The sequence below is a fragment of the Centropristis striata genome, chromosome 5, assembly GCF_030273125.1.
Source record: "Centropristis striata isolate RG_2023a ecotype Rhode Island chromosome 5, C.striata_1.0, whole genome shotgun sequence".
Classification (NCBI taxonomy): Eukaryota; Metazoa; Chordata; class Actinopteri; order Perciformes; family Serranidae; genus Centropristis; species Centropristis striata.
Window position 1 is genome coordinate 31,302,277 of NC_081521.1, and position 24,915 is coordinate 31,327,191.

At 38.3% G+C, this 24,915-nt stretch overlaps 4 protein-coding genes across 4 annotated transcripts; 3 read left to right on the plus strand and 1 right to left on the minus strand.

The window, feature by feature from the left end:
* Positions 1-3,179: 3,179 nt before the first annotated feature.
* On the plus strand, positions 3,180-5,724 carry LOC131971127 (trypsin-3). Its single transcript, XM_059332436.1, has 5 exons — positions 3,180-3,279; positions 3,447-3,600; positions 3,765-3,903; positions 4,015-4,272; positions 5,083-5,724. The coding sequence occupies exons 1-5, from the start codon at positions 3,210-3,212 to the stop codon at positions 5,233-5,235; spliced, it is 774 nt and encodes a 257-aa protein (XP_059188419.1). The 5' UTR covers positions 3,180-3,209; the 3' UTR covers positions 5,236-5,724.
* A 1,525-nt stretch (positions 5,725-7,249) lies between these two features.
* Positions 7,250-15,210, plus strand: pink1 (PTEN induced kinase 1). Its single transcript, XM_059332423.1, has 8 exons — positions 7,250-7,725; positions 9,274-9,549; positions 9,636-9,739; positions 9,846-10,028; positions 11,823-11,986; positions 12,077-12,204; positions 12,629-12,859; positions 13,342-15,210. Exons 1-8 carry the CDS (start codon positions 7,369-7,371, stop codon positions 13,624-13,626), a joined length of 1,728 nt encoding a protein of 575 aa, XP_059188406.1. The 5' UTR covers positions 7,250-7,368; the 3' UTR covers positions 13,627-15,210.
* Positions 15,044-17,803, minus strand: LOC131971119 (tubulin alpha chain). The gene is made up of 4 exons (XM_059332425.1): positions 17,647-17,803; positions 16,518-16,740; positions 16,265-16,413; positions 15,044-16,174 (listed from the first exon to the last, which is right to left on the minus strand). The coding sequence occupies exons 1-4, from the start codon at positions 17,647-17,649 to the stop codon at positions 15,194-15,196; spliced, it is 1,356 nt and encodes a 451-aa protein (XP_059188408.1). The 5' UTR covers positions 17,650-17,803; the 3' UTR covers positions 15,044-15,193.
* Positions 17,804-19,701: 1,898 nt separating this feature from the next.
* Positions 19,702-23,445, plus strand: agmat (agmatine ureohydrolase (agmatinase)). The gene is made up of 7 exons (XM_059332430.1): positions 19,702-20,097; positions 21,059-21,261; positions 21,410-21,458; positions 21,949-22,144; positions 22,651-22,830; positions 23,049-23,133; positions 23,216-23,445. Exons 1-7 carry the CDS (start codon positions 19,787-19,789, stop codon positions 23,287-23,289), a joined length of 1,098 nt encoding a protein of 365 aa, XP_059188413.1. The 5' UTR covers positions 19,702-19,786; the 3' UTR covers positions 23,290-23,445.
* The last annotated feature ends 1,470 nt before the right edge of the window (positions 23,446-24,915 follow it).

Genomic DNA, 24,915 nt, shown 5'->3' on the forward strand with positions numbered 1-24,915 from the left:
TTCCATAATTCAAAGCAAACCAAAAACAAGTTAAAAAACAAAGTCAAAGTAGCATTTAAAAGCAACATATTATTAGGAAAATTTTACTGATGTAATAAGTCGAGTGAGAAGTAGATTCTTTTCCTAGATTATTTTCCTCATAAACTTCGCCCCCTGCTGGCCATTAGAAAGAATGCAGGTTTAAGGATAGAGAATAAACTGGGTACCCCCTCGTGTGTGCCTTGGAATAATTTGACAATGCCAATATACTTAATACTAATTTGTAAATAAATTGATAAAAGTCTAATCATAAAACATATACAGGCCATAACAAACTAAACATCATATATCATTATTCATACATTTAATCTGAAAACTCTTCAGGGACCCCTTTGCAGAGTGCCGCTGACACCTGGAGGTCCCCAGACCCCACTTTGAGAATCAAGTTTTTCGCTCTCTCTTCCAAGTCCCACAACTTTCTCCCACAGTGCAGGTGAGTCTTTTGGTGAATCTAAAAATTATTGCTAGTATGAATGGTTGTCTGTCTGTCTATATGAAAGCCATAATATTGATTGGCAACCTGTTCAGTATGAGGAGTAGCAGCTGGTATTAGTTAGGCCAATTTTAGTCCTTTTTTAAATTTTTAATTTGAACGCCATGGTCATACAGTATCTGTGGCTGTCAACAAAACTAGCGCGTGTCGTACTGTTCTCTACTGCAGAGAACAGAATGTACAGCCAGAAATGAAATATAAAGTAAAATTTTTTTTAGATGTAAATTATATCGATCATATTGTGTTTTTATGTGTTTCTTTTTTATGTGATCAGTTGCAATGTGGTGTTAAAGGAACACTCCACCGTTTTTTCATATTAAAACATGTTATTCGGTCAAGTAAGACGAGTTGATACAGACCTCTTGCGTCTCAATGCGTGCACTCAATCGCCCTGGCGCGCGGCACCACTTGGCTAGCACTTAGCTTAGCCCAGTTCATTCATTAGGATCCAAACAGATGGACAGTTAGAAGCGACCAAACTCCTCCTGAAAAATCTTCTCCCCTCAGGAGTGATGATATTACTGTGCCGAGTCGAAGTGCTCCCAAGTGCTATTCCGCCATACATTATAGTTATCCTTTTTATCCGCTTAGAAAAGCGCCACGTTTTATTTTGTGTCGCCATACTTGGTCGTTTAACTACTCGTGTAGCTGTATTTAAATAGGGAAAACGTGGAGGAGTTTGGTCGCTTCTAACTGTCCATCTGTTTGGATCCTAATGAATGAACTGGGCTAAGCTAAGTGCTAGCCAAGTGGCGCCGCGCGTCAGGGCGATTGAGTGCACGCATTGAGACGCAAGAAGTCTGTATCAACTCGTCTTACTTGACCGAATAACATGTTTTAATATGAAAAAACGGTGGAGTGTTCCTTTAAAGGCAACAAATATAATCACAACCAATCAAAATCTGTATTAATGAAATGAAACTTTCCCATTGAGATGTTGTATATTAATTTAAATTGAACCATAAAATCCAGGTTCTTCACTTCAACAATGCAAATAATCGATCACTGTGACTCTTTTTAAATGTACAGTCCTTAACAAATTTATTAGATCACCTGTCATAAAAATTCTAAAACATAAATATTTTAGAAATCTTTCAAAAGCTTGTGTAAAACTAAAATGTTATTGTTATTTATTTGGCAAATAACATAATGAATATCTTTTTATACCATAATTTGAGCCGGCTAATTGGGCTTCTCTGTGAAGTCAGAAATTAATCAAGCACACCATTCAACCACTAAAACTATTTTTTCTGTTCAGGAATGCAAGTAAATAGCTATAATTTGACATCTTAATCAAGAAATAATAATGTGCTTTACTATTTTTATAGTTTTTTTTGTTAAAACAGTAATAATAATTATATTATAGCATTAAAAATATCTACTAACTACTTACTAATGCTGTTAATTTAGGACAGCTGTGGATAAATCAGTGGTCTAATACATTTATTAAGCACTGTATATATTCATATACATGAACTAGACTGAGCAATATCGACAAAGTAATGAACATTTTGTCCATAGCCTGGTGATCATGAGGACTGCTGCATAGAGGCGTTCCCATCCCAAATACCATCATATCCCAAGGTACAAGCAGAAATCTAGAGCTTAGAACCAGACATAATACACGAGAACACATTAGCTTTGTTATGTTGTAGGTCAGTTTCATTGTTCATAATTGAAACAAAAGATGTGGACAAGGATAAAGTTACGGTATAAAAGGCAACTAGGAGAACAGTAACCTGCAGTTGGAGATACTCTGAAGGTTGAAGTGTTTGCAATTACAGGTCAGTAGACAGTGATTTTAACCCTTTTTGTCCAAAGTAAAGATTCATATTCAGAGGGCAACTCTCTATTGCCACTTTGTGTAATGTATGTAAAAAATGGTATTACTTTCAGTAGTGAAAGTAGATTGATGTGCCACAGAATAGTTTGTGAGCGTTGACAAAACTTCTAAATCCTAAATTGCTGCATTTAAAAGTGATGTGTGCATTTGGGAAGTATGCCAAGTTACAGATATCGCAGCTTGTTTGACCTGCTGTTGTGTTGTTAGAATAGAAGTGAACAAGTAAGAAGCAATTGTTATATTGTTATATATGTTAAATGTTTTTTCAATGTGTTTTTTTTGTTGGAATTACAATGGTTATTAGTTGATGTATGTGGCTTTTGGCAAGCAGCTGATGTCTGATGTCTCTTCCAGGTACTGCATACCACTTTGTGTGGAGTACCAGACTGTACTGGCCGACTTTAACCCCTGATTACTTTTTATTTAGTACCGTGGTTTGAAATAATGAAGAGTAAACTGTTACTGATCTGTGGTAAGACATAGCCACTGATTTCAGAGGAAGGTTTTGAACATTTTGTCATTAATTATTGTCACTGACAACAATATTCATAAACAGTTACATGTACAAAATGCTTAGGTGTCATACATAAGACAAATTTGTTTAGTTTAGTTTTCTGATCCGTTCTGACTTTTTCTCTTCCCCTGACCCAGCAGAACAGCGACCTCAAATTTTATTTTATTTTTTCTCCACAACCGCCCGTCTACCCCTGAGATGTTATCTCACTAATTACATTTTTACACAAACATAATTGGATTTTTTAAGGATTGTCAGAGCAATTGGCACAGTATATGCAGTGTATAGAAGCATCTAAAAATATTTCTTCTGTATTACAGATGATAATTAAAAATATGGCTCCCCTCCGAAGCTCTGCTGTGCTGTTGTTTTTGGCTTTCTCAGTATCACGTAAGTTTCTCAATCACAGAATTTTTGGAGGAGGACTTTTACAGAAATTAGGGTGAAAACAAGAAACATATGTAAATGAGGAATGACTGCTGATGTGGCCCTAAGACTGCCTCCAACGCCGCTTTATGATTATAAATAACTTTGGCATCTATTCCTACTGTCTACAGTGGCTATTGCAGGTAGGATTATTGGGGGTCAGGAGGTCCAGCCATACTCTGTCAAATATCAAGCATCACTGCAAGACACAAAGGGGAAACACTATTGTGGTGGAACCTTAGTGCACCCTCAGTGGGTGGTGTCTGCTGCCCACTGCTGGAAACCGTAAGTACTGACACTAGACAGTTACAACCACTGATGTTTGGAGAATATATAATAGTCAAATATGTTCATATACAGTGAGAAACTAAGGTGTAAAATCATAATTTTACAGTATTTTACAATGAAAAGGTAATTTCTGAAATACTTGTGTCTGTTTTGGTCTCCAGAAGCAGCTTAATGAGGGTGGTGTTAAGTGAACACAACCTGAAAAAGGATGAGGGACTTGAACAAAATTTTAATGTGTCAAAGATATATCGCCACCACTATGATTATAGGTCATTCGACAACGACATCATGCTCATCAAGGTAAGCATACGGGTAGCAGGCTGAAATAAAAGATAGGGTACATGGAGATCTTGATATCTTTTTCTACAAGGACAAACAGTGGGATTGCCATCACTTTGGTTTGTGTTACAGCTGAGTGAGCCGGCAAAGGAGAATGCCAACGTCCAGAGAGCTCAACTGCCTGATGACAGCACTCCACCCCTCCAACATCACCATCTGTGCACAGTGAGCGGCTGGGGTGTGACACAGATTTACAGTTACTACCTCTCTCCGGCGCTTCGTTCTGTGAATGTCAATATAAACAATTACTGCCGCTACTACTACTGGGGTAGGATCACTTCAAACATGCTGTGTGCTGGATCTCCAATGGGTGGCAAAGATTCTTGCCAGGTACAGATAATTGTTATTCTTTTTTCTGTGTATAGAGGAATGCTTTCATTAGTACCTAATTATGTTGCATATTGGTGGTTTTTATATGACATATTTTTTTATTATGATATTATTATGATATTTTTTAGGTAGGTTAATATATGACTTTATTTATCCCACAGTGGGGAAATGTAGCTGTCACAGCAGCTCAAGATACAGACACATAGATATAGAAGACAGAATAAGAATATAAAAAATAAGACATATACATATATTATATATACACATTCTATACATACATTTCTGCTATTTGGCATTTATTATTATAATTATTATTATTATTATTATTATTATTATTATTATTATACAAGTTTTTGTGTTTGTTTTCCTGAAAGTACTTTACATTGGAGAAAATATATTTTAGCATGTTAAATAGGTTACATAAATTGTTGCATGTAGTATTAGTATGAACATCAATGAATTAATTAATATATATATATATATATATATATATATATATATATATATATATATATATATATATATACAAACATTAAACTACCTGGTAGTATAAATAATACTTAAAATTACCCCCACATTTACCAGCTACAACATTAAAGTAATGTACACATTAATGCAAAAATTATTATAACCCATTAGCACATTATATACCAAACATATACATTATTCTACAGCTTTTAACACGTGGCACATGTTATCTCTACTAACATTAATATTCCCATTTTTAATGATTGCTCTGCATGCGTGTGTATAACTTGAGTTGGTGTTTTAGTTTGTTCATCATCTGAGATTTGTCTTGGTGGTCCACAGGGGGACTCCGGTGGTCCCCTCATCTGCGATGGCTATTTCGAGGGCATTGTGTCCTGGGGTATCAGCTGTGCAAACGCATATTTCCCAGGAGTCTACACCAAAGTGAGGAACTACGTCCCTTGGATCAACTATGTAATCAACAATGACAGATAGGCTTGGAGATTAATTTTCAAAAACAAAAAGCTGATTCACCAGATAATTTCCAATGGGCTTTTTCATTACTCATGACTTTCTTTGTGTGTATGTCTGATTGTTAACTTCTTGCAGTTAGTTTAATTGCATTTCATAATTTTGGGGTATGCTATTAAGAAACAGGGTTATCAGTCATATATTAAAATGCTAATTCATTGATTTTAATTTGTCATGTTTGTTCTGATAGAGAAATGAGATTAAGGAATACATTCTGTAATTGTATTATTCTAATATGTGTGTGTTATTGTTAGAAGTAATGGCAGTAAAACAGAATTATTCAGTAGAGCTAGGCAATATGTTTAAAATAAATTCCAAAGTTGAGTTATCACTATTTATTGATATATTATTTCAGACATCACACCAAAATAGTGGCTGTATACTGACTGTTGATACTTTCCTAATGTCACTTCCAGCACTGAATATATGAATAAAACATCTGCTGAGACATTAGAGATGAGTCGTTTCTCATGTGCTAAGAGCTAAATATGATTATAGAAATCTCAACAACAAAAAACAACAACGATTAATTAGATTCTCACACACTAAATCCACAACATCTTTCCAAAACAGCCTCAAAGAACACAAGTGGATGAAAAATCTTTCTAGTGAGCCCAAAAAGGCCAAAAGAGGTCCCTTAGGAAGAAAAGGTCATCACAAGCAAATTATAATTTCTGCTGACTAAAAGTGATAAAAAAAAAGTTCAGTTATTAATGTGTTCATGCATAAATATGATTATTATATTATGCTGACAGGCTACTGCATGTCTGGTTGTATTTGTCCTTTTTTGGTTTTGCTTTGGGTTTTTATTTAAAATGCACTGATTGTGCAAGTTTTAACCTTTTAACTAGAAGTTACACATACTTTACATAATTGATCATTTTTAAGGGATGCTATAAAGGGCTGTTCAGAATCCAGGATAAAATTGCCCAGGGAAGAGCCCTTATGCCCTCTAGCCATATCTTAAAATTTTTTTAAGTTGAACCAAATTGATTCAATACATCATCCAAACTTTATCATGTATAGGCCACCCAAATCATACGTCAAACCTATTTTAATAAACCTTAAATTATGCTATCACATGAACCAAAACCAAACTGTGTTTTATGTAGAAATACAGGGATCTTAAGGTTTAGATTTTTTAATGCCAGGTTAGATATTGTTTACAGGCAATGTGACGCTACATGTATACATAGCAACTGACGAAGAATCATTCATAGTATGTATATAATTGAAGAATGAATTGATGGATTGATTGGAATTCAAAAGTTGACCCACCTCTCTATGTCGTATGTTTGCTGAGAGGCACAATAGTTGATTAATTTGGCTGTCTAAACCATAGAGACTATATAAATAATATGTCTAAACACACAGCCCAGCCAAAATTGATTGTACAAAGATTAATTATGAGAAGAAACAAAAATATGCATCAATTATATTAGTGTTGTTTAAATAAAGCTTGCAAACAAACATAAACAAAAACGTATTCTTTTTTTTTCTTCTTTTTTTTGAAACTTTATTAACGCAACATGGTGCAATACAAGACAATACACCATCAAAACGCAGTCAGGGGGTTTCAACAATACAGAGGCAAGCTTTCATACAAAAACATTGTAAAGTGTACATAAATTCAAAGTTTTTATAGCTTTCATGTTGGTAGATTTCTTAACAGACTTAATATATTGTTTGGTTTCATTTTCAAAGACAAGAAAGAGAGGTTTTTGATTAACGTAACGACATTTATGAATATGCCATTTGGCTAACTGTATCATGAAATTGATGATATAGTATTGTTTTCTTTTGCAAACGGAAAGTCCGTGAAACCAAACAGTATGTTCAAAGCACAGGAACAAATGAGGTTCAATCGAAAAAGAAATCAGGTTACAAATATCTTCCCATAATTTGGTTGAGAAAGGGCAAGACCAAAATAAATGAAAACAAAAACTTATTCTGAAGATAATTAGGTCGGTTGTCATTTTCGCGCATGCTCAGTAGCAGCTGTTTTGTATACATAACAGTGCCCTTGCCTGTGATAGCCGAGGACTGCTTCACGTACTGGACTCAATAAACAGCTTAACTTACCTTCCCAGGTAAATTATGTCTGTGAAACACGCCATTAGCCGGGGGCTCGAGTTGGGCCGGTCGGTCTTTCAGCTGGGTCTCCTCAAATCGGGTGGCCGAGTCGCAGCAAAGCTCCGAGCTGACCGTTTCCGTGTGGGCCCGTCGGTCCGCACCGTTCAGCCTCAGACTTTCCTGCCGTCTCGGTACCGCTATTACCGCACCTCTCTGAACGGCCTGGCAGCCCAGCTTCAGTCCGCCGGCTTCCGGAGAAGGTTTGGCGGTGGGTCCCCGCGAAACAGGGCCGTGTTTTTGGCTTTCGGTCTCGGTGTGGGACTCATCGAACAACAGCTGGAAGATGACAGAAAGAGTGCGGCGACATGTGAGGAGATCCAGGTATGGTCCCCCAGACAGATACACTGTTTTACTGAAATAGTTTTGGGGCAATTGTGTGTGACTTTTTATTTCATGCTACTTATACTCCACTACATTTACCTGACAACCGTAGTTGCTAACTACTTGCTAATTGAGATTGTACATCGTCACCCTGTTAAAATAATCGCCTAACTAATTTTTACAAGTTTTGCAGGAAACACAAAAAACTTCACCAAAAGTGTAACATATGACATTTATTGATCATTTCACGCAAAAAGGATGTAACAAAGGATGGCTATTGGCAGAGTAATGACACTGTGTGTAAATTATGTAACTTAAGAGAAATTAATGAATTTTTTAACATGCCTTTGTGACTTAAGCAAGATATGGTAACACTTTATTTTGAAGGTGTCTACATAAGGAGGTGTCTAAGAGTCACACAAGCCTGACAAGTATCATGAGCATTAATGTTACTTCAAAGTGTCATTAATGTTCATGACACATCCCATGTTTCTGACACCCACATGTCACTCTTATGTAAACACCTTAGAGTAAAGTGTTACCATATCTTGCTTAAGTCACAAAGGCATGTTAAAAAAAGTCCCATTTTATTTTGACTTTGGCATAATAAATCTGCTTAAGTCACACACTTGACATAGACCATCATCTTAAAGGGGTAAAACCACATGATCTGATCAACTGAGGATGTAGGCGATTTTACCATAGGTGGCCAGCTTCATGAGGAGATGATTTAGGCAAAAAAAAAACAATATTGACAAAAAATGACTTAGGCGATTATTTTAACAGTGTGACGACATACAAAACAGAAAATATTGTAATAGATTTAAATACCCCATCAAAGAAGATGAACTGTTAAAGTATTGTCACTAAAATGCTGCTAACATGTCAACACATCAGTAATAAAAACCTAACAATATAGTGTATACAGTAATATAACAAAATATTCTGCATACTTAGTATATATTTTTCTGGTAATACTTATGTACTTACATAAATCCAAATTTCAAAGCCCTTTCTTATAATAACATATCCTTACAGTGCTGTATAGCAAGTTTTACAACTTTTTTCTTTTAAAAGTGTGGATTTTATTAAGACGTAATATAAGATCAAGGTTGCGTTATTGTTTTGCATAAATCCTGTTTATTTCCCTCTTACTGCTGCTATTGCTACTAATACGTAAGATGTTGTCTTTATATTCATTGCCAGCAGGCTTGGTTAACTTTGCAAATTATAATACACTTGACAGTACAGAAATGTCAGCCAGATGAGCCACTATGGTAACTTACCTGACATATCTACAACTATACAATAATACGTCATTATTTTTTCTGCAAGTTATTATTTTAAGAAATATTTTTTGAGCAAGAAGAGAAAGGGTTATTTGGTCTTTGGAAAAAATAGCTTAATAAAACATTTGTTCCCAAAACATTTAGGAGCTTTAATTCAGTGTGTGGATATCCTGTATTTGTCCTTGACAAAATTTGTTAATTTTCACCTCGCACACAACTACCTTTCTGCATCTTAAAAAATATTTCTCCCAATTTCCAGGCAGTGTTTAGGAAGAAACGATTTCAGAGCCCCCTCAAGCCATTCACCTCTGGATATAAACTGGAGGACTATCTTATTGGGAATCCAATTGGGAAAGGCTCCAATGCTGCTGTGTACGAGGCGGCAGCTCGGTTTGCCCCTCAGAAGGAGAGTAACAGTGAGTGCTCCCCGGTGCAGCTGAGAGAAGAAGAAGAGGAACGGGAGACTGCTCGATCTCTGACATGCTGCTCGCTAAGAAACTTCCCTATGGCTATCAAGATGATGTGGAACTTTGGGGTGGGTATTCTAAGTCCTGTGTGATAAAACAGGTCAGGTCAAAGATCAGGACTGACTGGTGTATTTTGATGTCTTTTTTCTTGCAGGCAGGGTCGTCAAGCGAAGCAATATTAAAATCCATGTCACAGGAGCTGGTTCCTGTTGGCCCCCTGGCCTTAAAGCAGGAAAAGGAAGCAATCACCCTGGATGGGTAAGTGTTACACTTTAACTGCTTTTATAGGTCATTACTGGTTGTGCAGTTCTAAACAGGTTGTAGGAATGATGCTTGTGGACTTTTGTGATCTCTTTGCATGCAGGCATTTTGGAGTCCTGCCCAAAAGACTGTCAGCACACCCTAATGTGATCAGAGTGTACCGGGCTTTCACAGCAGATGTCCCATTGCTACCAGGTGCCCAAGAAGAGTATCCAGATGTGCTGCCAGCCAGGCTTAACCCTGCTGGTCTGGGCAACAATCGCACTCTTTTCCTCGTCATGAAGAAGTAAGACCTGCCATCTTTCATCCTCTCACAACGATTTAAAAACAAATGTCATCTGGGGTTAATGTTGGCAACAGCAGTTGAGCAGCTTGTGTATCTGTTTACAGCACAACCAACCAAATAAACTCAGCAGATTTAATAAAGAAGCCAGTCAATCATGCCATGAGCAGTTGTGATCTAATTTCCCATGCCCACAGTCCAAGTAGTTTTCCACACAACAGCAGGTTACAGTACATTTTGTTTGGGAAGATGTTGCTGTGAAGATGCATTTTTGATTAAAAGCAGCAGCCCATGCTAACTTCTATGTTTTCTGAGATTGCTTCACAGTATAAGCCACTATGTGTTTTGTCAGTTGAATGCTTTTAATTCAAAACTCAAAGCAAAAGGACATTCGAATTAGCAGTTCTCTGATACAGCATTAACCCTCCTGTTATGTTCATTTTTCAGGAACAACAATAATGTTCATGGGTCAATTTGACCTGGGGCATGCTTAATTATCCAAAAGTGTCATAAACTAAAAAAATCCCAATGAACATTGTTTATATTTTATTAATAACTCCATAACTAACTACTTCAAACAATATTTAGTGCAATGGTGTTCTTTACCTCTCGCAGATCATGGTTCAATGAGAATAATTCACTTGTTTTTCATAAAAAATGCATGTTAAATGACCCCATCACTAAAATAGAAAACCTTTATGTCAATACTTGACTTTTGTTGAAAATGCATAAATGGTAGGGGTGTGACGATACACACAGCTCATGAGACGAGACGAGACACGATATTGGGTTCAAGAAAACTACAATAACACAATATATGACTGGACCAACAGACTTTTATTTAACCGAGTTGCACATGCATTTTGAAATGTTTTATTATAACTCTTTACATGCACGATGTAAGCATGACCTTTTAATAAACTTCTTCTTCCACAAATTCAAACTAAAACTAAATTTATGAAAGTTAAAATAAATAAATACAATTAAATATTTCTCTCTTTTTTTCAAGTGCAAACAGTATAAGCCGTGTTTCCTTTAGGGGGAAGAGTGGCCACCGGGAAAGTCTCAGGCCACGCCCTCTCAAATGTCCGCTCACCCTGCGAGTCTCCATTACAAGTCCAGTCGTGTAATCGCTTAGCGACAGTTTCGACCGTGATCACATAAGCAATGGATTAAACACGGGAGAAGCAACTGGACGCCTTCGCTAACTGTGCACAACATCAGCAGCTGATCAAAACAGAGCAGCATGGCTGATTATTCACAGCATCTCCGCTGATCAAAACAGAGCGATCTTGAATTAACAGGCATCGTGTCGCACAGTGTCCGGTGCTTGTTGTAAACAAACAGAGAACGCTAAGTGAACACCTCCTGCAGCAGCAGCACATACACACTGTACTGCTACAGAGCTAACTGTTAGCCTGTTAGCAATTTGCAGGCTCTGCAGCTGTAAGAGACTGCTGCAGGAGGACTGTGCCGCTACGATTCGTTCTTACTCTTCTTAACGAGCCGCTGTCTCCTGTGATGTCATTCTGGCTGCTTGCTGCTTCCCCTCCTTCTCCTCCTCTTCTTCTTTTCCTTTTACTGCCCCCACAGGTCACAAATAGAAGTTTGGATAGCTCACAAATCTCGCGAGACTGATTTTTAACGCAACGAGAAATATCGTTGAGTTTAATCTCGCGAAATCTCGTGGCACGAGATCTCGTCACACCCCTAATAAATAGTATCAAAGTGTGAATGAGAATACTGAAGCTATCCAGTTAAGACGGACTAACATCCTGTCTTCTTCCTGTGCAATAGGTACCCCGGCACGCTGCGACAGTACTTGGAAATGTCGGAACCAAGCCGCAGGCAGGGCTCTCTGATGGTGCTGCAGCTCCTTGAGGGAGTCGACCACCTGTGCAGGCAGGGTGTTGCTCACAGGGATCTCAAATCAGATAATGTGCTGTTGGAGTTCGACTCAGGTCAGAGATAGACTCAGTCAGTAAACAAGTCAGGGATTTGATTCCATTAGATCATTGTTTAAATTGCTATTGATTTTTTCTTTTGTGCAGATGGTTGCCCTCGTTTAGTGATTACCGACTTCGGCTGCTGCCTGGCCCAGAGTGACTCTACTCTGCGGCTGCCCTTCAACAGCATGTGGGTCAACAGAGGAGGGAATGCCTCCCTAATGGCCCCTGAGGTAACTTAAGTAGCTCTTTATTGCTGTTAAGTAAAAGAAGAATGGCCAACAGTTGCTGAGCCGTCTCTTATTGATCCGTTTACAACTCTAACTTGTTCAAATGCTTATAAAAAAGCAGAGCTGCTCATTCAGATACCAATTTTAGAGGGGAACATTTAACCAATGAGTGATTAGGCAGCTGATAATGAATTTTTGAGCTGGATTGAAACATTAAAAATGTTAAAAATGTGGATTTTACATTGATATGACTATGCAAAGGTACATATATACTATACAATTGCTTGTAATGTTAAAAAAAATCATTATAGTAACCATATTGTTACTTTTCTTAAAAAAAACACAAAATTAATTTTATTCATTTCATTATAATATATTTAATGTATTTAATTAATCACTATCATTTCAATTATGCGTCTGCCCAAAGGTGGCCACTGCAGTTCCAGGATGCGGTGTGGTGATTGACTACAGCAAGGCGGATGCCTGGGCAGTGGGTGCCATCTCCTATGAGATATTCGGCGAGCGTAACCCATTCTATCGAGGAGTGGGACTAGAGAGCAGGAGTTACCAAGAGAAGCAGCTTCCTCTTCTGCCCTCCAGTGCTCCAGCTGATGTTCAGCTAGTGATCCGATTGCTCCTCAGGAGGAACCCAAGCAAGGTATAGCAGGGTTTTTGAAGGATTTCTTAGGATATTTCGTGCTAGTTAATCAGGTCCTTGACATTTGTTAAAATTACATTATTGGCATTATTTTTATAATGTCTTAATTATAGCAGTGTCATGGTTTTGTAAGATTTTACATCATGCATTCACACATTCATGTTTGATTCATGTTGGATTATAAGCTTGCTGTGTTGCTTATTTACACATCTAGCAGATATTGAGCAGTGCTTGCATTAACTTGATAGGTAGATAGATAAAGATATAGAAACATACTCTAAACATCAACAACAAGACTTTGGAGTCATGTTTCTTTCCACTTGATATATTTAGGTCCAATCTTCACTCTCCTTTAGCTCTGTTTTTGGTCTGCACCAACTCCTGGCTCTTATGCAGTTAACTGCTCCACTATGTTCACTAGCTAGTCTCTTATTGTGTCTATCTGCCATTGGATGCTCACCAATCGTTATTTTTATTCTCAGCGCCCCAGTGCCCGTGTGGCAGCTAACATGCTACATCTTAGCCTCTGGGGACGGAAGGCCCTGTCCAACCAGGACAGCGTTGGCATGAAGAAACTGGCTGATTGGCTGCTGTGCCAGTCTGCTGTGGTTCTTCTGAAGGGCTGTAGTGGACCCAGAGGAAACACGGTGGAGGCGGAGCTTCAGAGGAGCTTCCTGTCTAACCTGGACCTGGAAGACCTGCGCACTGCTGTGGGCTTCCTCTTATACGGGCGAGAGCAGCGTCAGGCCTGCGTTCTGTCAGCATAGATTTACTCTCACTCAATCAGACACATAGCTTAAGAGTCATTGACATGGATAGACTGGTAGCCTTGGGTTAAAACTTGCTTTGGTTTTCAGTTTTCCTTTAAACCTGCACTCTTACTGTAAGTGTGTTTCAGCAGTTATTATGAATTATCAAATGGTGTAATTCACCCCTAAACTAGTGTTATCTATTGCTACTGGAATTCCTGATCCGAATTTCCCACAATGTATCCTCACAGTCTCTGCTACTAGTACCCCTTTATGCATCAGGTCTTGTGACTTTTGAGGACTTTTGAGGCTACTGTTGGAGGAAAAAGATCTTTGTAGTATATTTGATAAGATTCTCTCAAATGAATTTTGTCAGCAACAAAACAACTAAATTGGCCCAGAAATGTACCAATGGCTGCGGGTATTTCTGTTATGAGAGGATATTTTCTTTCACAAGCTCTGATGCACTTTTGAGATATTTCATTGGAAAGATCCCACGCTACAATCCTTGTGGTTGTCTGTAAAATGTAGAAGTTTAGAACAGATAAAGGTGAAGGCCAAAGCTGTTAATTCACATTAAGATAAAAGTGCATATTGTACTTGTCACACCCTACTGGATGAAGGGACATTACATTTTACATATTCTCAGGTAACATACAACCGTTAGACAGCTAGTTTGTCCATCAAACTGTCAGCTAAAACCTAGTGAGGTGTCTGAGTAAGGTTGTGAGCCAAACAGTCACTTTATTCACCCATTCTGCATAATTTACTGCATGAAAAAAATAATCTCAACATGTTACTACGTATTTATCACAGTGATGGTGGTTGATCATGCAGATTATTGACCGACTGCAAGGATGTGATTTTGTTTTCTAGAGTTGCACTTTATGTCTGTTTGCACTTGCTTAGGGCCATTATTATGGCTTACTGGTGATCGTTGCTGCCAACTGATCTATAATACCTAATATATTATATTATATGAAATATTTTATTTGAAGAGTGATTTGGCCCATCATATTATGATCTCTTAGTAGAACTAGTCACACTAAGCCTACAATTTTGGCATCATGACAGGCATATTTAATATAATATTATAATCATGTGGACAGTAAATGATACAAGAATTTGAGTGTGTAAGTTTTCATACTAAAGATGGTGATAAATATTTTACATATTTGTAGATTTTTCTGCTGTTTCAGAATAAAAGTGTCCATCTAAAAAGGTTTGTGCAAATCATTCTTCTTATATTTTCCTTCCTCTTATCTCATTTTTCAAGTTAAAATTTGACATACACAGTGTTCTTTGCTGCAGATAAAACTTATGAAAGAGAACTTACCTGCAACCAAAAGTAAATCCTTGAGTATTAACAAAAACCTTTAGTAAAAATAAGGTTCAATAAATAACACACAAACAACTTTATTTAGGACAGAGCCAACTTGGCATTTTAATGACTTCTACTCATAAAATATCCAAGCTGGTAATGAATACAAGGACAAACATTTCTGTTTGGAATGTGCTTAAGAACAAATGTAGCCATTTGTTTGCTGTTTAACATGTGCTTTTCAGTTGTGCTTTTATGTACCTTTTAATATTCCTCTCCCTCCTCCTCTCCCTCACCCTCAATAGAGTCGACTCCAACCTCCTCATAATCCTTCTCCAGAGCGGCCATGTCCTCTCTGGCCTCAGAGAACTCTCCCTCCTCCATACCCTCACCAACATACCAGTGAACAAAAGCACGCTTGGCGTACATCAGGTCAAACTTGTGGTCAAGCCGAGCCCAGGCCTCTGCAATGGCAGTGGTGTTGCTCAGCATGCACACGGCCCTCTGGACCTTGGCCAGGTCTCCACCAGGAACTACGGTGGGCGGCTGGTAGTTGATGCCAACCTTGAAACCAGTGGGGCACCAGTCCACAAACTGGATGGAGCGCTTGGTCTTGATGGTGGCAATGGCAGCATTCACATCTTTGGGCACCACATCACCACGATACAAAAGGCAACAGGCCATGTATTTGCCGTGGCGAGGGTCACATTTCACCATCTGATTGGCTGGTTCAAAGCAGGCGTTGGTGATTTCTGACACTGAGAGCTGCTCATGGTAAGCCTTCTCAGCAGAGATGACGGGGGCATAGGTGGCCAGGGGGAAGTGGATACGGGGATATGGCACCAAGTTGGTCTGGAACTCTGTCAGATCAACATTGAGGGCACCATCGAAACGAAGGGAGGCAGTGATGGAGGACACGATCTGACTGATCAGCCTGTTCAGGTTGGTGTAAGTGGGACGCTCGATATCGAGGTTCCTACGGCAGATATCGTAGATGGCCTCGTTATCTACCATGAAGGCACAGTCAGAGTGCTCCAGGGTGGTGTGGGTGGTCAGGATGGAGTTGTAGGGCTCCACCACAGCGGTGGACACCTGGGGAGCTGGGTAGATGGAGAACTCCAGCTTGGATTTCTTGCCGTAGTCGACAGACAGACGCTCCATCAGCAGGGAGGTGAAACCAGAGCCGGTGCCACCTCCGAAGCTGTGGAAGACCAGGAAGCCCTGAAGACCAGTGCACTGGTCAGCCTGAGGACAGAGAGGGAGACAAATATTTAAAAATATTTAATTTTTGCACCAAAATTAGCAATAAATCCCTCCTGATATCAGGTTACCCACCAGTTTGCGGATCCTGTCCAGCACCAGGTCGATGATCTCTTTGCCGATGGTGTAGTGTCCACGGGCGTAGTTGTTGGCAGCATCCTCCTTGCCAGTGATCAGCTGCTCTGGGTGGAAGAGCTGGCGATAGGTCCCAGTGCGCACCTCATCTAAGGACAAGAATCAATCAGAAAAAATAATTAAGGGTTTGACTAGAAATCAAGACACAACTTTGATATTTTATTTAATATATTGAATAGATATTTTAGTTTACCGATGACAGTGGGCTCCAGGTCAACAAAAACAGCCCTGGGGACGTGTTTTCCTGCCCCAGTCTCACTGAAGAAGGTGTTGAAAGAATCGTCTCCTCCTCCAATGGCTTTGTCACTGGGCATCTGTCCGTCCGGCTGGATCCCATGTTCAAGGCAGTAAAGCTCCCAGCAGGCATTGCCAATCTGGACGCCTGCCTGACCGACGTGGATGGAGATACACTCACGCTGGGGTGTGGAGAAAGAAGATTGGATTAAAGAATCTAACAGTGCTGACGGAATAAAGCACAATCACTGCTGCTAATTAAAATGGGTTGGGCTTGTTTTTTTCCCTCCAGAACCTGAAAATGGATGCTGCAGATCAGCACGAACCTCTTCAATTAATTATCCTCTCCTTGCATGGGAGCTTCCATTGTTCCGCCCGACAATTATGTATGATATCATGTCTGACTGAGCATCAGTCTCTCATTTATTTTACAGGAGCACATGCATTTTCTACTGCGACATAAGACTGTATGCTGCGGGTAGGATTACTGTAGGGACAGGTTTATCTGGGTCACACACGATGCTGAGGGCTGTCTTTAAAATAAAAAACAAATTATCACTTAAATTATATGCCCCTTTTCATTCATATTTCCTTTAATTTTAGATTTTCCCCCTAGTCTAGGCTATTAAGGTTTAATATGAAACAAAACAAACAAATAAAGGGATTTAACATGTCACAAAAAAACATCTTCAGAAAGAGGAGCACTGAGTTGATATTCACATTAACGTTGTTATATAAAATGGCCAGAACATCATGGCACAAACTGGTACGTCGGTGTAAAAGCAGTGGTCAGCAATGGTATCTAAGCTGATTTAGAAGAATTATGTGGTAAGACGATTAGGCGTTGGTCGTGAAGGAATGCATACGAAAACCTCATTCTTTAATTGATTGACAGCAAAATAATGACGACAAAACAATTTATTTTCATAGCAGGCTGCAGAATATAGCGAGATCCTAAATGTAACGCTGGAGAAATGTCATACGTGACCTATTTTCCTCCATCTTCCATTTTATTATCGGTTGGACTGCAATCAAAGCACAATCCAGGAAAAAATGCTATAAATGGTATTTTTTTAAAAAGCACTTACCATGATGGCTCGTCGCTATTATTCAATGTAATGAGACAAGTCTGCGGAGTGTTTCAGTCTGAGGTGTGCGGTGTCTGAAGCGGATCTGCGACTGACGCGACACGCGCCTCTTGTGGAGAACAGGTGAAGTGGAGAGTGCGCGCATCCACCACCCCTCCTCCCACTCCAGCATACTCGTTCAGTATCAAGGAGCTGCAGCTAACAAAGGGTTTAAAACGAGTTAATAATGTCAGGAGCATTAATATGTAGGCCAACCTGATGTATGGGCGCTGGGGCTCAGCCCAAAGTGGCTGCAGGGCACTGGCGGACTCAAGATGTTTGAGGGGCAGAGCCGGTGAGGGAGAGAGCCTATATTAACAATAGGGCACCTGCTGTATGGGGTGTGGCACCAGCGTGCAAAAGGGGTACTTTATCACATTTGTTCACTGAAGGGGCACTTTAGAGGGCACTTCATCACGTTTTAAGGGCTGATCTCGCCATTTTCCATGGTTTTCTGATGATGATTTTGGTTATTATCAAGAAAACCATGGAAAATGGCTAGATATCAGCTCTTAAATTAAACTCATGAGCTATTTTTGTTGTTATCATTATATTAGTCCAAACAAATGTACCATTAGTTGTACCAGGCATTAAAATGAACAAGAAATTGAATATATATATATATATATATATATATATATATATATATATATATATATATATATCATCCTTCCAAATGTTGATGACAACTCATTTTCACTCCTGTCACCTTGGCAAAAAAAGGTCTTATGTTGCTATTTTTGAGTTATATAACATAGGTCAGGTATGAATTTGGTGTCAGCATCATTACTAACCTTGAAACCTGTTTTGGTTATATTATGTTGCAGTAGAGTTCACAGAATGAATGTGCTGCTGACAAATCTGCCATACTAGTTTGGGATGCTCTAATGGCAAATCAAGGATTCCCTACGTGCCAAACAAATGTGGTCTATAATACTCTGAATGGAATACTAGGTCAACAAAAGGACTCAAAAGTTACTCAAGTATGTAAAACTTATTTAAAGAATTGCATAGTAGTAGTAGAAGCATCCCCCATGCCAATGTTAGGACAGTCCTTTAGATGGCGATATTTTCCCAATAACAGAACTTTTGATCTAGTGATTTGTAGTATTTGGACTAAGATTAAATTCTACTTAATGTTTGATTTGAATAACTTTTCAATGCCATTATATATATATATATATATATAAAATAAATGTGGCTAAATTACATGTCTTGGAAATGTGATTCCGTTCTCACCTATGCAGGTATATAAATGGGCCCATACAATTATTATTATCACTATTTATTTATTTTTAAATTATTGTGCCTGTTTAAAAATTAAGTTTGTTACCTTCAATAACCTAAACTGCAGTTACAGGATGTTACCATACCCAAGAGAGTTCTAAACTGGAAGCTGAAAAAGAAAGAAAGAAAGTCAGAGCCAACAAAATAAAATGTAACCTCAACTATTTAACTTGGCAAGTCAAAAGTCTAACTCCTTACTGTCTAAAAATTGTTTGCCTTAGAATGCTTACTAAATAAGTCATACGTTTTACTTCATATTTTGTAATTGTTACTTTGTGAACTAAAAACTTACTAGGCCTATCATAATGTTGAAAATAGGGATACAAAAACAAAAACCTCATTTTTTTTCAATATCATCTTTACTTTCTAAGCTCAAATAGCTCACCAATTTTTAAAGGCTAACTAAGAATTTCAAGTTAAATAGTAATAGATACTTTTATATATTTACACATGCTGTCCCTCCCACCTGCACCGATAATTATTTATGGAGTCATGCTGCCTTCAGGTGCTCAACAATTTCGTAACTTTGATAACCGCAAGCACATGAATAAATTAGTGACATGGAAAGTTGTATATCTCACCCAAGGTGATGGGACACTGCGTAGCGTATTTACCAGAGATGGTGCATTCAACACAGCAGCACATGGTCATTTAATTAGACATATAATACTATACAGGTCTACGTAGGGTCATTTCCTGTCCGGCTAATAAAGAAAATTACGAGCTTCCGAGGAAACAGTAAAGGCATCAGCTAAAGTCTTGTTGTCAGCGGGACACACACAGTTCCATATTACACTCACAACTCACAGCAAGTATGTTTTCATTTTGGAGAAACCTTAAAATACTTCGCTCTGTTACATACAGTGGGACTACAGCAGACGTCTTTTCCTTACGGACACGTCCATTTTTGGAGCTGTGTAGCGACAAACGAGGTCTTTCCATAACCCCCAACAGAAAGACTTCAGGGAACCGCTACAATGTCCCACCGAGCGCCGAGTTTGTTGCGAGGGTGTCGGGGATCCCCACCATGGCCAAGTTACCTTACCAGGAGACAGCGGACGGGCTGGACGCGGCGTTCATCGGGGTCCCCATTGATACCGGGACCTCCAACCGGCCTGGAGCAAGGTGGTGTTTTCCTCTGCAGCAGCTGCCTGTTGCTGCTGACCATGAGTAGGCCTACGTGCCTGCAGCAAGAGTCACAACTACAAAAGTGAAACTGGACTCTGCAACTCTTTTTAACAGATTCACAAACATACTATTATTTTCATGGTTGTGAAGATACATTCATACTGCAATTCAATTAACAATTCTTCAGTGTTGAGATCTTAAAAAAGGCAGCAGTGATTAATTACTCCATTATATATATATATATATATATATATATATATATATATATATATATATATATATATATGTACACAAAACACATTGTATAAAAATATAGACAATAGAATGGAAATTCAAACATAGAAATAAATGCAAGCAGGTAAAGGCAAACAACAAAAGGCAATCAACAGTAATAGCACTTTAAACATTACATCTACATTTAGCTGACGCTTTTGTCCAAAGCGACTTACAATAAGTGCATTCAACCTGAAGGTACTAGCCTTAGACCACAGGAATCAAGTAAATACATAACTTTTAAGAGCCAACTGTATGGAGTGTAACAGGAGTGCTATACACTAATTCTAGTTTTGTTCATACATTTGCAGGTTATTTACAGGGATGTAGTTGGTGAAAGTTAAATAATAAATAGCTTTTATTTGTAGTTTTGTGATTTTTTTTCTCTGGAAGCAGTCTCTGAAGGTGGGTTGTGTGTGTGTTAGTCAGTATATTTCTTTGGTGTATCTGTGCGTGTGTGCATATTGCAGCCTCTGACGGGGATGGGTGTGTACCGTAAGAGCTAACTGACTAACTGAATTTCCCCTCTGGGGTAAATACAGTTGTTTTGTTTGGATTGTTTTGATGTGTTTCACAATCCACACGTCAAAACTGTATTTGTGTTTTGTTATTAATAACAGTAAAAAATGACAGTTTCCTCCAAAGCATTTTCATTAATTACTACATATTCCCTCCACCACTGCAGGTTTGGTCCCAGGCAGATCAGAGTCGAATCTGCCATGTTGAGATCCTACAACAGTGGCACCAGGGCAGCACCGTATGAGTCTGTCATGGTGGCTGATATTGGGGACGTTAATGTGAATGTGTATGACCTGAAGGACACCTGCAAACGCATCAGGGAGGCCTACAGAAAGGTCCTGGCTACTGGTTGTATTCCTCTGACTATGGGTAAGATTGACAAGAGAAAAAAGGTGTTTACATAATGTTTACACCCTCTATAAAGATAATCAAGGTGTAATATAACAACCGAAGCAAGCTCTGCAATGTAGATTGTATGTTTGATCAAAGGTCTTTAAAGGTTTTTTGTTGTCTGCAGGTGGTGATCACACAATTGCATATCCAATCCTACAAGCTGTTGCAGAGAAGTGAGTGTGCTTCACTGCTGCATACAGATCAGATACTATCGTCAGTTCACTGTGCCTGGAAAAGTTTGATCATGACGTTTACCTTGTTTCCACAGTGAAGAAAGTTTATAAGAGATAACAGCTGAAACTAATGGTTCTTTTCATTATTGATTAATCTGTTGATTTTTTTTTTTTAAATTGCGTAATCATTGTCTATGAAGAAGAAAAATCCACATCACAAGTACTAAGAGGTCAAGGTGGTATCTCCAGGCTGTTCAAAATCTAAAGATATTCAATTAAAAATGATGATTAAAAACAGAAATGCACTAATTCTCACATTAAAGAAGCTGGGACCAATAAAAAGAGGATTCAGCTACAATTTTCTATTGTAAAACATTAGGGCTTTTCGCAGTTATATGTCTACAATAATTGGAATTCTCAACATTAACTTTCTCTCAGTAATTTTAAACACCGTGCTGCCTACTCAGTTTGTTCTGTGTTCCTTTGTCAGGCATGGCCCAGTGGGTCTGGTCCATGTGGATGCTCATGCTGACACCAGTGATGTGGTTTTGGGGGAGAAGATTGGACATGGGACTCCATTCAGACGTTGTGTGGAGGAGGGGCTACTGGACTGCAAGAGAGTGGTTCAGATCGGCCTGCGTGGTACTGGCTACTCTCCAGATTCATACGAATGGAGCCGGGCACAGGTACCTCTGCTGCAGATCAACTAATAGATTAAAGGAGTAATTGTTGCCCTGGATCAATGTGCTGCATTTATCTGCAAATTCATGAAAAAAAACTTTCTGCAACTGCTTTAATAGTATAAGAGCAGAAAAATATATTGATCTAATATAATGAATGTCTTATTGCCATTAGATTAAACATATGTGGTTTATTACATTGATAGGCCTCACACAGCAGGCTTTTAATATTAGGAAAACAACTACTAATAACACTAAAAACAAGTGTCCATTTTAGCCATGACCATGTGACAGTGAGGCAGCAGAACAGGCAGCAAAATGGAATTCGTCCATCATTCATTTAACTATTTACACCTGTGCTTTTTTTTCACTGCTACAAGTCTGAATGTTTTTTGTGGAAAAGACCTTTTATGTGCTGACATTCTTAGGAAAAAAGCTTTTGGGCAATAATAATGTTCTAAATTGATCCTTTTAAGTAAGAAAATAATGACACTGCTTTATATTTTGTGCAGGGTTTCCGAGTGGTACAAGCAGAAGAGTGCTGGTTCAAATCTCTTGCACCTCTGATGGCAGAGGTCAGGGCTCAGATGGGCAGCGGTCCAGTATATCTCAGTTTCGACATCGACGCTCTTGACCCGGGCTTTGCTCCTGGAACAGGCACACCAGAGATAGCCGGGCTAACTCCCATACAGGTAAACATTTGAAACAGACTTTCATCCCTGTTATTTGTCTTATATGGCTTAAATCTGATCACACAACCATGTCATATTACAAGTAAACAATTTAATCCAATAGTTCCACACAAGTACTGCAATTTACAAAGGGGTTTCCTTTATTAGACAAACACATTTTCTGTGCTTCCTGTATCGTCCTGGCTTTATGAATATTCTTTTTTTTTTCTTTTTCTAAGGGAGTTGAGATTGTTCGGGGCTGTCGAGGGTTAAACCTTGTTGGATGTGATCTAGTGGAGGTGTCTCCAGCTTATGACACCACAGGTACATTATATTTCTCATCGAAGTGGTATATTTTGTTAATACGAGCTTCATTTCATCTATACATGTTTTGTTTTCTCAACAGGCAACACTGCGCTGACTGGTGCCAACCTCCTTTTTGAAATGCTGTGTGTCCTACCAAAAATTAAATACTACTGATCAGTAAAGACTGACAGTTTACAATGAAAACAGATAGCTGAATGCTGAATGAGCAGGCTAAGAAAGGCAAATTATCTCAATGAACATACTGTATTGTAAAAATAGTCAGACTGGATAATATTGCCAAAATCTTATATTACTATATAGGTAATTTCATATCTCAATAATGATATACATACAGTCACAATATAGCATGCTTTCAATAAACAAATAGTCAAAGATATAACCATATGGTAAAGCCTATTTTTGTATACTCCTGTGGGAATTAAATGAAAAGTACCAAATACATATAACAGTTTCAAGTGCAATTATGTAGAAAAAAATATATTTCCAGCCATACACTGACTATGTTCACCAGCATAAACACAAATACAGATTAGTCAGATTAACCAAAAATCTGATTTAACTACACTGGACTATTCCCATGAGCAGAAGGCTTTGCTGCATGAGTTAAACAATAAAACTGAATCAAAAAAAGTAAAATGAAGCTGACATTATGTACATTTGTAATGAACTGGAAAAATATATATGTAAAAATATTTTTTTTGTAAAGTCACATATTTGCTTTGAATTAAATAATCTCAGGTACTATAGATGATTATGTCACATACAACTCAGTACAAAAACATTAATAGTCATACTATTTTTATTTTCTGTTGACAATATGAATGAATAAATCACATAGGCTCAGTCTGATTTCACTTTAATGTGTAATGTCACATAATTCTATATCATACCATGACATGTCGAAAAAACCTCTCTTTATCGCATGTGACCGGCGGGATCTGAGGGGAGGATATTATATTACAGTATACCATATAAACCTTAAATATGATGTGGTTCCTTGTTGAATTACTAAATAATTTTCTCTGATTTATCAGGTGTGAACAGATGTTCAAATAAAAACAAGCTTAAGGTATCTTTTGTCCTTTGTCTGTGGAATTGTTTGATAGGAGTAAAACAAGCAGGTAGAAAGTAAGCAGACCTACTTTCTTTCACTAAGCTCCCTGTTGTGATTTACCTGTCTATCCACTGGCTTGTCTATGTTCTGTTAAAGTCCAGGCAGTCATACTCTACGTAGTCAAACTACAGTTGTATCAGCAGCACAAAAAATATTGATGTTTGTGTTATGCAATGACTTTGTAAATGGAACCTGATATATAAAAATTGTTATGTTTTATTGCCTGATGAGAATAGACAGTTATCAGAACTTGTCTACTTGAGGAGGTGGTGGAGAGATGCACTGTCAAGATGTTTGAGGCCATCCTGTAATACCCGGATCATCTGCTACACAAAACCTTAATACACCAAAAAAACAGCAATGGACGGCTCCTCTCTCCCTGTTGCAGGACGGAGAGATACAAAAGATCCTTCACTCCTACAGCCATCAGGCTGTCTCATTCTTCCAGAGATTCTATCAGACTAACTGAATTTCCTCTCGGGGATAAATAAAGTAATTTTGATTTGATTTAAATAAATGATATGGTTTTTAAATCAGTTTGCTGTCATTACTCTTATTTTTATTGATGTTGATGTACAACTTTTAAATGCAACGTTTTATTCTGCTAATCATCCTCCGCCTTCATTGAAAAACATTGTCATATATGACTTCAGGTATCAGTGGGG

Excerpts from the sequence above, each read along its gene's own strand:
- LOC131971127 (XM_059332436.1), top strand. The coding sequence starts at position 3,210 with ATGATAATTAAAAATATGGCTCCCCTCCGAAGCTCTGCTGTGCTGTTG. Across the intron at positions 3,601-3,764 it reads GCTGCCCACTGCTGGAAACC|AAGCAGCTTAATGAGGGTGG; the intron begins GTAAGTACTGAC and ends TTTGGTCTCCAG. Across the intron at positions 4,273-5,082 it reads GTGGCAAAGATTCTTGCCAG|GGGGACTCCGGTGGTCCCCT; the intron begins GTACAGATAATT and ends GGTGGTCCACAG.
- pink1 (XM_059332423.1), top strand. The coding sequence starts at position 7,369 with ATGTCTGTGAAACACGCCATTAGCCGGGGGCTCGAGTTGGGCCGGTCG. Across the intron at positions 7,726-9,273 it reads CGACATGTGAGGAGATCCAG|GCAGTGTTTAGGAAGAAACG; the intron begins GTATGGTCCCCC and ends CCCAATTTCCAG. Across the intron at positions 11,987-12,076 it reads GCTGTTGGAGTTCGACTCAG|ATGGTTGCCCTCGTTTAGTG; the intron begins GTCAGAGATAGA and ends TCTTTTGTGCAG.
- LOC131971119 (XM_059332425.1), bottom strand. Across the intron at positions 16,414-16,517 it reads CCTGGAGCCCACTGTCATCG|ATGAGGTGCGCACTGGGACC; the intron begins GTAAACTAAAAT and ends TCTTGTCCTTAG. Across the intron at positions 16,175-16,264 it reads TGGACAGGATCCGCAAACTG|GCTGACCAGTGCACTGGTCT; the intron begins GTGGGTAACCTG and ends CTCTGTCCTCAG.
- agmat (XM_059332430.1), top strand. The coding sequence starts at position 19,787 with ATGTTTTCATTTTGGAGAAACCTTAAAATACTTCGCTCTGTTACATAC. Across the intron at positions 21,262-21,409 it reads TTGTATTCCTCTGACTATGG|GTGGTGATCACACAATTGCA; the intron begins GTAAGATTGACA and ends TGTTGTCTGCAG. Across the intron at positions 22,145-22,650 it reads ACGAATGGAGCCGGGCACAG|GGTTTCCGAGTGGTACAAGC; the intron begins GTACCTCTGCTG and ends TATTTTGTGCAG.